The sequence below is a fragment of the Hypanus sabinus genome, chromosome 2 (assembly GCF_030144855.1).
Source record: "Hypanus sabinus isolate sHypSab1 chromosome 2, sHypSab1.hap1, whole genome shotgun sequence".
Taxonomy (NCBI): Eukaryota; Metazoa; Chordata; class Chondrichthyes; order Myliobatiformes; family Dasyatidae; genus Hypanus; species Hypanus sabinus.
Window position 1 is genome coordinate 33,273,829 of NC_082707.1, and position 14,393 is coordinate 33,288,221.

Here is a 14,393-nt window from a genome sequence, read left to right on the forward strand (position 1 = left end):
GAAATTTGTTTTGTTTAGGAAACTAATATCTGCTAAATATTTCCTAATAATGTTGATGTTATTTAAACACTCCTGTAACAATCTGCCTGGCCTCCAATAAGTTTATCACAGTAGATGCTGACAAGTTGCTTGTAGCTGAAGATCAAAGCTGCTGAAGCACAACTGGTTGATTGGCTGGTAGCTGGTTCAGCAGAAGTCAGGCAAAGATCCAGTTTGCCATCTGCATCTGTCCGCGCTGGTAGATACTTCACCGAAAGGCTGGACTGAGCATTCTTTTGAAGTTGAACTTGTAATTATAGGGAAGAGGGAAAAGCAGTGAAGGAAAGCCTTCGCACATTACTGAACGCCTGCAGATGGTGAAAATGTCATGATGATGATGTCACCACCCTGCCTGTATTGGTCATGGCACTTTAACCTGAAATGAAGTATGCAGGGAATGAAATCATAAACAAGAAAGCTATAAAAATGTGAAACTCTTTTGTAAGTATTATGATAAATTTGATACGATGAGGTTGACACGGTAGTGCAGTGGCTAACGTAATGCTGTTACAATCCCAGCGATCAGTGCTCAGGATTCAACTCCCCCCACTGTCCGTCTGAACTGGCAGGAGAATTGACTGATAACTTTAACCTCTCGCTTCGGCAATCTGAGACACCAACCTGCTTCAAGCAGGCTTCAATTATACTGGTGCCTAAGAAAGTGGTAACCTGCCTTAAAGACCATCATCCAAAAGCACTTACATCCATAGTGATAAAGTGTTTTGAGAGGTTGGTGATGAAGTATATCAACTCCTGCCTGAGAGGTGACTTGGATCTGCTCCAATTTGACTACCATCATGACAAGTCAACACAGATGCCATTTTATTGGTTCCTCACTCTACCCTGGGACATCTGGACAATGAAGATGCATACTGTAGGAGAGGATGTTGTTCATTAACTACATCTCCACATTAAATAACATCATCCCCTCGAAACTAATCAATCATCTTCAAGACCTTGGCCTCAATACTCCTTGTGCAACTGGATCCTTGACTTCCTCACTTGCAGATGTCAGTCAGCTTGGATTGGCAACAACATCTCTTCCGCAATCACCATCGACACAGGTGCACCACAAAGTTGGATCCTCAGACCCCTGTTCAACTTACTTTCTACTTATGACTGTGTATCTAAGCACAATTCCAGTGCCATATTTAAGTTTGCCGGTAAGACCATTCATTGTCTTTGGCCAAATCAAAGGTAGCAGCAAATCCGCATTTAGGAGGTAATTTGAAAATCTGGCTGAATGCTGTCACACCAACAATCTCTTATGCAAGACCAAGGAGCTGATTATTGACTTCAGGAACAGGAAACTGGAGCTCCATTGGCCAATCCTCACCAGGGGTCAGAGGTGGAGAGGGTCAGCAACTTTAAATTCCTTGGTGTTATCATTTCAGAGGATCTGTCCTGGGCCTGGAACTTAAGGGCCATTTTAAAGAAAGCACAGCAGTGCTTCTACTTTCTTAGAAGATTGCAAGCATTCGGGATGACATCCATCAACTTTGATTATGCAGTGGGGAGTATATAGACTGGATGCACTATAGACTGGTATGGAAACACCAGTGCCCGTGAATGGATAAGCCTACAAGAAGTACTGCATACATCCCAGTCCATCAGAGGTACACCCCTTCCCAACACTGAGCCCTCCCCATACTTGGAGCGCAGCTGAAGGAAAACAGTATACATCTTCAATGACCCCTACCATTGGCATCAGGCAGAAGGTACGGGCCCCATAACAGTTATTCTCGCTCACCATCAGGTCCCTAAATCAGTGAGATAACTTCACTCCACTCATTCCATCCCTGAGCTGTTCCCACAAAATTGGAGCTCACTTTCAAGGAATCTACATCTCATGTTCTCAATACTTATTGTTTATTTATTATTATTATTATTATTATTAATAAGTTTTTCTTCCATTTTGTATTGCACAGTTTGTTGGCTATGGCACATTGGTCATTTGTCCATTCTGTTGGGCGTGGTCTGTCATTGATTCTATTGTGTTTCTTGTATTTACTGTGAATGCCCACAAGAAAATGAATCTCAGAGTTGTATATGGTAGCATTGAACTTTGAACTTTGAACTTTGATCGAGTTTGTACATTCTCCCCATAACCACATACGTTTCCTCCGACTGCTTTGGTTTTCTCCCACATTCCAAAGACATATGGGTTTGGATGAGTAAGTTGCAGCAATTCCATGTAAACTGTGGAAGCATGGAGTCATTTGTGGGCTGCCCCCGGCAAATATATAAACCTGTTGTGCAAATGATGCATTTCTCTGTAAGTTTCAATCTTTCGATGTACATGTGACAAATCAAACTAATCTTTATCTTTTAAAATCATCGCAGAACATTTGGAAGGATTAATTCTCACCAATTCTAAATTAAGTATGTTAAAAATATGGAGCTTAAATGGAACTTTGAGTATGGTTAGGAGAATGGTTTTAAAGCACGGCGAGAGTGAAAAGCATTCTTGGTGCATTAATTGGGCTTTTAGCATTACCGCAGCTAGTGTTCAATGAAAATAATTTTAACTGAGAATCTTTTAACAGCACTAAAACAAATCTTCCGAATGGCTTAACAAAAGAGTTTCTGGGGAACGTTGGGATAATTGAAACTTAGCTTCACTGTCACATAAAGGAGAAAATAATATGGATGACTTTCGTCCTGGGAATAGAATTGTGAATTTAGACTTTTAAATTATACATTGGAAGCAGCAGCTGATAGCACTTGTGGGTCATGGGGGTCATTGATGATACCAATGATGATGACTGACGCTGATTTCTGTAACTTCGCTGATGGGAAATGGACCAATAGGGTGTCTAATAGAAAAGATTTATATTTTCTGTGCTCAGATATGAAAGTGGGAGAGAATATGAAAACATCACCTTTTCAGGAAATTCAACTGGCAGGGAAACTGCTGCTTTACCAAAGCAAAACAGTAGCCATCTCAGACAAAGAAATAATACGACATTGCCTCAGATTCAAATTTCACTTTGACGTGGAAATACTGGCAAGGTATCCTTTACCTTTGTACAGAACTTAATATGCTCTGATTGATGTTTAATAACATTAACCAGCAGAATAATGCAGAGGGTAGGTTTTTATAAGCCCCTACGTTCTAAATGTGAATATTCTCATGCTTTACAATACTTTGAGAGCTGATGAGCTTTTGCTGTGAGAGGATAATGAGAAAGCAATCAGAGAATAAGAATGATGATTACGCCTGACATACTTACCCAAGTTGTGATTTAATAAGGCCTTTCCTGGATTAGTCAGCCTGTTATACCTTACAAAATAGTTCAATTACGGAGGCAATATTTGAGACTTTTATTCAGTCAATTATCAGGAGATGTTATCACACAACACTGGTACTGCCACTGTGAGAGTCACTTATTTTGCTGATACATAATACATGATTTTATAACATATATGGTGAAGCTTAGAATGCTAGAATATTGAGTTTATTAATATTTTATGAATTATTAATCTAAAAGATGACAAGCAAGATATTTTCCTCCCTTTTTCTACTATTTCCAGTCACTATAGCCAATTTCAAGTTAAGTTTCTATCCACAGATTCCCCAGTTTAGATCCATGGAGTGACTCAATCATGTTTCAATGTTGATGCCCATATATTCAAAGTGATTTTGATTCTCTCCTTTTGTCCCATGTTTCTTCCATTTCTCTTAACGATCCCAATTTTTCACTTCAGGCCCAGATTTTGTTTGATACTGTGAATGACAATTCTCCAACATTGGCAGTGATGCTCTCAATTTTCTAGACTGCTTATAATATCTTTATTTCGCTAGAGATTGAATAAAATATCAGTCAGAAATTGTACCATAATCCTTGGATTGGTGTCACTACACCTTTCTAATTCTCTATTTCTAATTCATCTTTCTAATTAGGTGATGACAGCCTGTATGATGAGTACTCAGCTACAGCAGCAGAAGAGGAACCGAATGCTGATGAAGAGACGGGACATCTGTCCCTCAGTGCCCACGATCTGTCCTCACCTGCCACATCCAATGAAGACTTTACACCAAAGGATGGATCTCCTTATAAAGCTCCCATCTACATTCCTGATGACATACCCATTCCACTAGAATTTGAACTGCGCGAGTCAAGCATTCCAGGCGCCGGATTAGGAATATGGACTAAGAGAAAGATGGAAGTGGGTGAGAAGCTTGGTCCTTATGTTGGAGAAGAGCTGTCAAGCTTGAAGGACCCCTTTCAAGGCTGGGAAGTAAGTCCATAATCTATATCAGTTTCAAGTGTCTATTATCAAAAGGCATTTGTTATTTGGAGAAGCTTCTGGTTTGGAATATGTATGAATGTTTCTGATGTGATTAACAAAAATATCCAAGAAGTGATTAGGTTTTGGGTGTTGTCATTCTCTTGGGGTACTGAACAGCTAGTTCTCTCCCAATACAAACAAAGCAGAAAACGTGAAGTTAGTACTTTGTGTGTAAGCATGTCTGTCTGACAGGGAGTTGATCATGAACAGTTCATGCAAATGTACGACTAAACTTGCAAATTGACTCCCCTTATAGTATCTGCCCATATTGTTCCCATCAGTACTTTGTATCTCTGCTCTATGGAAATCAGTCAAAATGTGAGTCAAATCATATTGAGAAGAAAAATCAGAAACATTTACATCCATATCTCACCTTGCATGACCATACAAAGGACTTCACTGCTGCTGGAGTTATGATCAACTGATACTGTAACAACAGTTATATGGCAAGATGAAAATTTATTTCTACTAACTTCTGATGTATTGAGTCCTTTAATGCACTGGGTAAGAGGTTCCCAGTGCAAATAATTCTTGAAAGGAGTCCATGAGTAAAAGTCCTCCTTCAGAATCCCTTTGGAAGTAATGGTGAGGAGGTGTTTCACTAAATCACAACAAACCTCAAGGCACATCTTGATTTAATTTCACTTTTTTCCCCGATTTCACTTCATATCTAGTTCCTCCACTATCAGCAATGCCGATTAACTGATCGGAATCCTAAAAACTATTGGGTGGATTTGGTGCAAGTTTGCTGATGTACAAAGAACATTTCCTGAAATGTTTATAGTTGTGTAATTAATAATTTTGTAGCAGTGGATCTGTTAGTACATTATACCATAGTGGCTAGTTAAATAATTTAAGAATTCATAATGAAGTTTGGAGGTATAAATAACATACTGCATGTCAAATGCAAGAATTTTTATTTTCATATACATGTTATACTTTCCAATTTGAAATGCAGCCTCTTTGCAAATTTTCCTGATTGTCAAATGTTATCAACACATCGACAAAGAATATGGCTTTATCACCCTTATTGGCTCGGATGGTATTGCACTACAGCTGATGGTTCTGGAGAGGACCATAGGCTAACAATCCTTCTCGGGTCAGTGTTAACCTTCTTGCATGTCTCATTGTAGGGCAGAGATCAGTATAATTGATCTCTAGTTCCATTGTAGAGTTCAGTACTGATTCCTGGGACGGTGCTCAGTCCTGCAGAGTGAGGGTCAGAATGTAGCCATTATCTGAACCTCCACTTCATGCCAGCAAGGGCATTGTAGCCTCATTCACTTCAATAACATCAACAAACTATAATTGGAAAGGTAAGTGAAATGTTAATTTAATTAACATTGATGACATTATATTAATTTCACGTGTTCTTGAAATGATAGCATCTTATTTGAAATTGCTATCAGCATTGATTAATGGAAAAGGCCTTTGAATTCACAGATTGCCAAAAGGTTATTAGTGTGGTCTTTGGATGGAACGTCAGGTCTCTTACTGAGGCTTAGTTGCTACTTGTTGACCACTATACTTGGTAAAAATGCTCAGCCTGTGAAGCCTGAAGAGCAATTTGTCCCATGGAGCCCCAGAAGGTTAGCAGAGCTAAGAAGAGGTATATGGGGGAGGGGTGATGTGAATACAAGTTAAGCCACAAAGCTACCCATTATTTCTTGCAATATTAGAAATCCTTTTCATAAGGAACTTAAATAGAATAGTGTATAGAACGTAGCTTTGAAGATGAAGCATCGCAGCCTTTACAACCTGACACAAGCTGCTCTGTGTTTCAAGTCAGATTGACCATTGTTTACATGCAGGGTCAATAACAGATTTTATGCTCTGCAGTCACATCCTACTATGCTTGTGTTGTTACGAAGAATTTACAAATGCAGAACCTCTAACAGCCTTATAATTCTTCTGTAATCAGAAAACTGATTTTATATTTCATGCATTAACACTACAACTTAAGTTATTAACATTTATTAAGAAGGTTGTACTAATATACAGTATGCTATTATAATATTGGTGTTATGGATAAATAGACAAAAAATAAAAAATATTGAAAGATGCAAATAATGGTAACAATAGCAGCTTTTATATTTAAAGCCGCACATGAGGCTGCTTAGCAAGATAAGAGCCCATGGAATTACCGGGAAGTTATTGTTAAGAGCATTGTTTGATTGCCAGAAAACAGAGATTGGGAATAAAGGAATCCTATTCGGGCTGGTCACCGGTTACCAGTGGAGTTCCGCAGGGGTTGGTGACCGCTGCTTTTTACAATGTATGTCGATGATTTGGACTTGTGACTAAGTTTGCTGATGATATGAAGATAGGTGGAGGAGCAGACAGTGTTGAGGAAACAGAGAGCCTGTAGAGAGACTTAGATAGTTTAGGGAAAAGGGCAAAGAAGTGGCAACTGAAAGACAATGCTGGAAAGTGTATGGTCATGCACTTTGGTGGAAGAAATAAACAGGCAGACCATTATTTGATGGGGAGAGAATTCAAAATGCAGAGATGCAAAGGGACTTAGGAGTCCTTGTGCAGGATACCCTAAAGGTTAACCTCCAGGTTGAGTCAGTGGTGACAAAGATGAATGCAATGTTGGCATTCATTTCTAGAGGTATAGAATAAATGTGCAGGGATGTGATGTTGAGGCACTATAAAGCACTTGGAGTATTGTGTGCAGTTTTGGGCTCCTTATTTTAGAAAGGATATACTGACATTGGAGAGGGTTCAGAGAATGTTCAGAAGAATGATTCCAGGAATGAAAGGGTTACCGTATGAGGAACGTCTGGCATCTCTTGGGCTGTATTCCCTGGAGTTCAGGAGAATGAGGGGGATCTCATTGAAACATTCCAAATGTTAAAAGGCATGAACAGATTAGATATAGCAAAGTTATTTCCCATGGTAGGGGTGTCTAGGACAAGAGGGCACGACTTCATGTTTGAAGGTCGTCCATTTAGAACAGAATTGCGGAGAAATTACTTTAGTCAGAGGGTGGTAAATCTGTGGAATTTGTTGCCACAAGCGGCTGTGGAGGCCAAGTCCATTTAAGGCAGAGAGAGATAGGTTTTTGATTAGCCAGGGCATTAAAGGGTATGGGGAGAAGGCAAGGGAGTGGGGATGACTGTCAAAATTGGATCAACCCGTGACTGAATGGCACAGCAGACTCAGTGGGCCGAATGGCCTACTTCTGCTCCTATATCTTATGATCTTATATTTATACAGCATCTATAATCAATGCAAAATGTCCCAAAATACTTTGTAAGTGTACAATGAAACAAAAATGGACATTTACTTAAAGATGACTGTACATTTTCAGGAATATTTTAATGGTGAAAAGAGAAGTAGGTAGACTAAGAGGGTTAGAAAGATAATTCCAGTATTTAATGCAAGGAACAGCCCACCACTGAGGGAGTAGTACATGGGAGGCGATCATGATACTGGAACTGGAAAGGCATAACTATCTTGGATGGTTAAGAGTGTAAAGTGTTTAAAAAAAGAGGCTGAATCAGAGAAGCAGGGCTCGGAACCAAGAGCGCATTGAAGCAGCAGGGTCTGAGAGCAAGGAATGGCCCGATGACTGGATGATTTAAGTGCCAGGCCAGATTGAAAAGATCAGGGATGTGTTGATTCAGCTCACTGCTCTGGGAGGTTTACTCTTCTCTGCACTGAGCTGAGGCTGTGGCCTTCAACTAACAGGCTTCTACATCGGTGTGGAATCATGAACTTCAGTTCTGAATGCTACTTGCCTACTTCTATTGTTTGCATAATTTGTTTATTTTCTCTCTGCACATCAGTTGTTTGATGGCCTTCTTTTGTTTTAACGGGTTCTATTAGGTTTCTTTGTTTTGTAGCTGCCTGTAAGGAGGCAAATCTCAAGGTTGTATAAAGTATACATGCTTAAATATACTTTGAATTGAAGACCCACAACCATCTGAATATCCCTCTCAAGATTATTTGGAATTATGCAAAAAATACTTTATCATAAATCCACTTCAATGTTCTTCTCAGTCTTCTCTACAAAATGTAACCTGTACTGAAGATTCCAAGATATTGAAGAATTTGAGAAATTACTTTTTCGTGCATTTAAGTGCCATTCAGGAATGTGGATGTACAGCTCTCTGTTAGAGAGTGTGTTGCCAGAATTGTAATGTGTTGCCCTTCTGCTGTCCAACTAGCATTAGTTTGATGTTGTTTATTGGTGAGATAATCATTGTATAAATATGTTACATGAAGATTCAAGACGAATTTTTTTTGAAGGTAATAAAGCCAGAAAGAGAAAAGACATTTTATTTTAAGTAAGCATTCCAGCATAACTGAGGCCATGTTGGTTCACCATAATGCATTCTCAGCAAGTGCCTGGCTGAAGAAGGAAACATCACAATTGGAAAATGGTATCTTCAACAATTGTATTCATCTCTTGTGAACTGAACATGGAGGAACTCTGCAGACAAATTAACCCTCAGCAATTAAAGAAGAAACAAAACGAGAAACATAACAGTGAACTGAGTAGGAAAGATCTTACCAGATATGTCCTCATCCATTTGCAATATGCATCCAATATTGGTGCCATTTTCCTTGAGGGAACAGAGGCAGGCACCTTCCTGTCATGACAGTGCCTGTCTCCTTTCTCTCAAAGAAAATGGCACCAGTATAGGATGTATATGATCTCAACATGCCTTGCACCCTTAGATTTTAAAATCAAATTGACAAACCTTTGCTCATCACATTGTATTTATTTATTTAAGGATACAGCGCAGAACAGTTCTTTCCAGCCCCCATGAACAGCGCCAACCAGCAACCCACTTATTTAACACTAGCCTAATCACAGGACAATTTACAATGACTAACTAACCTACTAAACGGTAGGTCCTTGGACTGTGAAATGAAGCTGGAGCACCTGACGAATCCCATGCTGTTCAAGGGGAGAACATACAAACTCCTTACTGATGGTGTCAGAATTGAACACTGAATCCTGGAACACCCTGAAAAGCATCATGATAACTGCTCCACTACCACGGAGCCCTAATTGCAATAAAGTAATTCAGCCTTTAGAGCAGGGATTACCAACCTGGGGTCGCCAGGTCCCTGCTTAATGGTACTGGCTCATGGGATAAAAAAGGTACCCCTACTAGAGAGTCAATTTGACATTTTCAAAGAGAAAGTAGAATAGAGATGACATGCATCATTTCTTATAGCAAGGGCATCATAGTTTACAAAGCAAACTAGTGCCATTTTCCGATTGTGACATCCTCCAACTACATGATGTTGATGTGACGCAGGACATTCCATGGTATATTGACAGAGATATTGGCGAAGTAGGATTCATCAATAACCTTCACTGCTGCTGCTCCCTCTTTAAATAATTACTATTAGCATGAAATTGCTTCAGCAATCACAGTGGGATTTTGGATCATTTAATTAATCTGTGATTTAAATATGTGATTTGTATGGGTAAAGTGATTACAAATGGAAGTCACATTCCAGTAGCAAGGAACAATCTGCAATCAAATGACCTGGATATATTTTTAATAACAAGCACATTTATTAACATGGGCTTTCCTTTTAAAAAGCAAACTGTTTTTATTTAATCTGTTCCATCTAGAGAGAAACAGCACTGCACATCAGGAAAGGCAAAGCAAAACCAAATCTGCTTATGTGCCGAGGGAGGGAAATTTCTATGTCACAATCTCAAAGTGCACTCCCTTGTTCTATTATCATTGTACACCTTCTTCTGAATCCACAACAGTCTGCAGTGAACCCAACTGGAAAGCAGGCTACATTGTTTACAATAGCTGGTTGCACAATAATATTATCTAATCACTTGATTGACCCAGAAATGAGACTCTGACAGCAGTGCAAAGTTGGTGAAATTTGGAAATGAAAATGGGAGGCATGAGCCAACAGGGAATCGGTTGAACGTGATTAGAGTGCACTTGCCTTATTCTGGCCTTGCAGTCATAAATTTAACCTTTCATCCCATTTTTTAAGACCAACACGAAGCATTATCTAATCAGGTATTTGTTAGTTGAAGTACAAATTGAACAAGAAGGTCTTGGTAGGGTCATAGGACAAGGGCAAAGAGGTCAAGACATTTTTCAGTTTGTCGTGTGGTGTGGGTGGTGGGGGTGGGGTTGGTAACAGTGGATATGTTGAGGTCTGAGTACAGATACACTGTGTATCCCACTGACTGAAGAAATAAATTGACCAGAACAACCAACAAGAGAGGAGAAAAGGACTGAATAACCATGATGACAGAACTTCCAGTAATACGTACTTGCAACAGGTTGATGGTATTCATTATATCTTTATCCCTCCTGGCTTATCACAGCTTGTATTAACTGTTCCCAATATTTGCCAAGTTTAGGGCTTCTAAACATTGAAGCAATGGATTCATGTTGCTTGGTTAACTGTATTAGTACACAGGTTCATTGAATGTGAGTGTATAATCATAAATGTCCAAGCGATCATTTTGAATCTTCCACATTATCTGTTTTGATTGGAAAATGGTGACACAGAGGCCCAGGCAAATGTTCTAACTACACTACCTTAGAGGATTTTGTTTTGATAGGAATATCAAATAGGATATGACAAAAAACAATTTATTAAAACTAATATATTTCAAATATTAATGAAGTGTAGGTGGACTAAGTCTTAATCTATTGGTCTGGACTGATGTATTCAAATAAAAATATCAGAGTCAGCAATGTCAACAAAACTAATGGATTTTCGTATAAAACCTTCAAATTCAAAAACATCCTTAAGAGAAGGAAATCTGTCATCTTTATTCAGTTTAGCTTACATGGGAATCCAGACTGGTAAGCTCTTAATTACCCTCTGAAATGATCAGGTTGCTGATGAGTTCTGGTGCACAAGTAAGTGTATGCCCAACTGCAATGACAGCCTTATTTGCAGCAATATCACATGCACCTAGCTTCATAGGACAGCATTCACACAAAAAGGCATAAGTTCTACACATTTTTTTACAAGAAAGAAATAATCAGAACAACACAAAAGACTATTTTAATGCAAAGTGATTGGAATGGTTATATCGTTGCTAAACTAGTGATTTGAGTTTTGCTAGTTGCTTCAAGAACCCAAATGGTTAAAGGGAAGTAGCAGTTCTTGACTCATAGACAGTGCTTTGTACTTAATGCAATACAGTACCATACACACAATATACTGTGTATGCTGAGAGCTCAGTAGGTTAGGCAGAAGGGTCTCAGCCCGAAATGTCGACTGTTCATTACTTTCCATAGCTGCTGCATGACCTGCTGAGCTCCTCCGGTACATTGTGCCGATTGCTCTAGATTTCCAGTATCTTTTGTGCCTTGTACCTAAATCCCAATTCGAGCTCAGCTCTGTTGTAATTCTGCTGGGTCAGGAGAGAGCATTGAGTAAAGCAATGTACTGTATACACATGGCAGAAATTTGCTCTGGATATGAACTCTTTAACTTTTTTGAAAGAATATAAATTTGCAACAACTTGAGTTATTTCCGGGTAAGCTACATTTAACTATCTGATTTGAGATCACTTCAAACTGGTGCTAATTACCTGATGTCTATTATTTTAACCCCAAAGGCTGTGGATTTTGTGGTCACCATTTGCTTCCGAACTTGTGGATAGCCTCCATTTGAATCAAATGTCTTCTGTACCATGACTTCACTTTGTAGTGTCAGCGGTGTCTCTCCCTTATGCCACAGGGTCAAGCGGTTCTTGTTTTAGCTTCTCCTCTTTTGACTTGAACAAAAAAATGGTGCTTGATTCTTGAGGACTGAGGCAGAATCATTTGGTCAAAGGTGTTTCATCTTTCAGATGGGACATAAACAAAGAACTGCTGCTCTCTTGTGTTGATGTAAAAAGTTCCACGGCAGCACTTAAAGGAAGTAGCAAGAAAGTCGTAGGAGAAAACTCTGAGGGACAGAATGGAAATTCATTCGGAAAAGCAGGGATTAATCAAAGATAATTGAAGAGTGAAAATATTAAATAAGAACATATAATGTTGAAACATCCAACACCTAAGGCAGCAGCTGAAGAAAGAGAAACAGTAAATGTTTCAGGGCCTAGATCTTCCAGCTTTCTTCCTTTCATTATCAGAACTAGTCATTTCTGCCTGTCGTCATCATCTTGGCTCAGTCTTTTCTGTTTCTATTTGTTTAGAGTCACTTGCTGGACATGTTCTATAATTTGTTATTAGCAGACAACACTAAAAAAAAGCATAAAAGCATAACAGAGCATACAGTTGCTACTTCAAGTCTTTTGGTCTTCCCTTTATTCTACCCTTCTCTTTCAAACCTTCAATGTTACTAAAAATTAACTTGTTTTTTTTCTCTCACAGATAACATAAAAACATGCAGATGCTGGAGATCTCAAATAAAGGCAGAGAATGGTGGAGGCCTTTAGCAGTGTAGTAGCATCTGTGGAAACAGAAACAATTCACATTTCAGATCAAGAACACTTCATCAGTACCGTTCTGAAATGTGAACAGACTATATTATTTTCCTTCTTTCCAAATTTTGATGCAGGAAACCCTGCACTAAATGGGACTGGTTTGGTCCTTGATGGGACCAGGCCAATTGACCACAGCCTCCAACAGTTTGCTGGCCAATAATGCAAGAAGTGATTCAACCCTTACAGGCACAGTCCTCTTGGTAGCCTGACATGAGCAACACACATAATAACTATCACTGACGTAGTTGAGCAGAGGGTCAGGGCAGCCAGGTTTACTCAAAGCTCATATCAGAGGAATAAATATCAGGAGGAAGGTGAAGATATGATAGCAATGCATAAGTAAATTTCATGTCTTCAAAAGTTACATCAGGATGAGCTGCATATCTTTTAAAATACTTACAGTATGTTCAATTCAAAAATTAGATTCATACAGTCATTGTGTTAGGCAACATAGAAGCAGGTCTTTCAGCCACACACAATGCACTCAATGGCCAATTTATTACATACACTGTACATCAAATTAAGTTTATTAACAAAGTACATATGTATATATCACTATATGGAACCCTGAAATTCATTTCTTGTGATTACAAAGTAAATACAAAGAAACAAATATCAAACAACAATATTAAATAATTCAACAATAAATACTGAGAGCATAAGATGAAGCTTTCTTGAAAGTGAGTCCATGGGTTATGGGAAAGGTTCAGTATTTGGGGTGAGTGAAGTTATATCCACAGGTTCCAGAGCCTGATAGTTGACTGTTCCTGAAGCTGGTGGTGTGGGTCCTGAGGCTCCTACACCTCATTCTTGATGGCAGCAGTGAGAAGAAGGCATGGTCTGGATAGTGGAGGTCCTTGGAGATGGATGCTGCTTTCCTGCAACAGCATTTCATATAGAAGTTTTCATTGATTAGGAAGGCTTAACCCCATGATGCACTGGACTGTATCCACTACATTTTGGGAATCTTTCTGTTCAAGAGCATTGGTGTTTCCATAACAGGTCATGATGCAACCAGTCAAAACACTCTTCACTGTACATCAAAAGAAGTCAAAGTTTTAGAGGTCATGCTGAATCTTTGTACACTTCTAAGAAAGTAGGGACACTACTATTCTTTCTTTGTTATGGCACTTACATGCTGGACCCAGAATAGATCCTCTGAAATGGTAACACCAAAGAGTTTAAAGTTGCTGACCCTCTCCACCTCTGATACCCGATGAGGACTGGCTCATAGATCTCTGGTTTCCTCTTCCTATAGTCAATAATCAGTTCCTTGCTCTTGCAGACACTAAGTGAGAGACTGTTATTGTGGCACTACGCAACCAGATTTTAAATTTCCCTCCTATATGCTGACTCATCACCATCTTTGATGCAGCCAATGACACGGGTGCCTTCAGAAACTTCAGTATGGCATTGTAGCTGTGCTTATCCTTACAGTCATGTGAATAAAGCGAGTAGCCCAGGGGTAAAGCACGCAGCCCAGTCAGTTCAGATTGGCAACAATATCCCTCCCACATAGTTTAATGATAATAGAGCCAGTAGAAAAGGCATTGAGCTCATCTGGGAGCAAAACCTTGTTGTCACCTATGTTGGTGGTTCTCACTTTGTAGGA

The 14,393-nt window shown here is 39.2% G+C and overlaps 1 protein-coding gene across 7 annotated transcripts in view; it reads left to right on the plus strand.

Annotated features, from left to right (window-relative positions):
* mecom (MDS1 and EVI1 complex locus) overlaps positions 1–14,393 on the plus strand; it is a 768,103-nt gene that overhangs the window by 303,438 nt on the left and 450,272 nt on the right. For all 7 annotated transcript variants that reach the window (XM_059943776.1, XM_059943783.1, XM_059943765.1 and 4 more), the window contains exon 2: positions 3,944–4,281. In XM_059943776.1, coding sequence (XP_059799759.1) covers positions 3,944–4,281 — 338 coding nt within the window. The remainder of the gene's footprint in view (positions 1–3,943; positions 4,282–14,393) is intronic.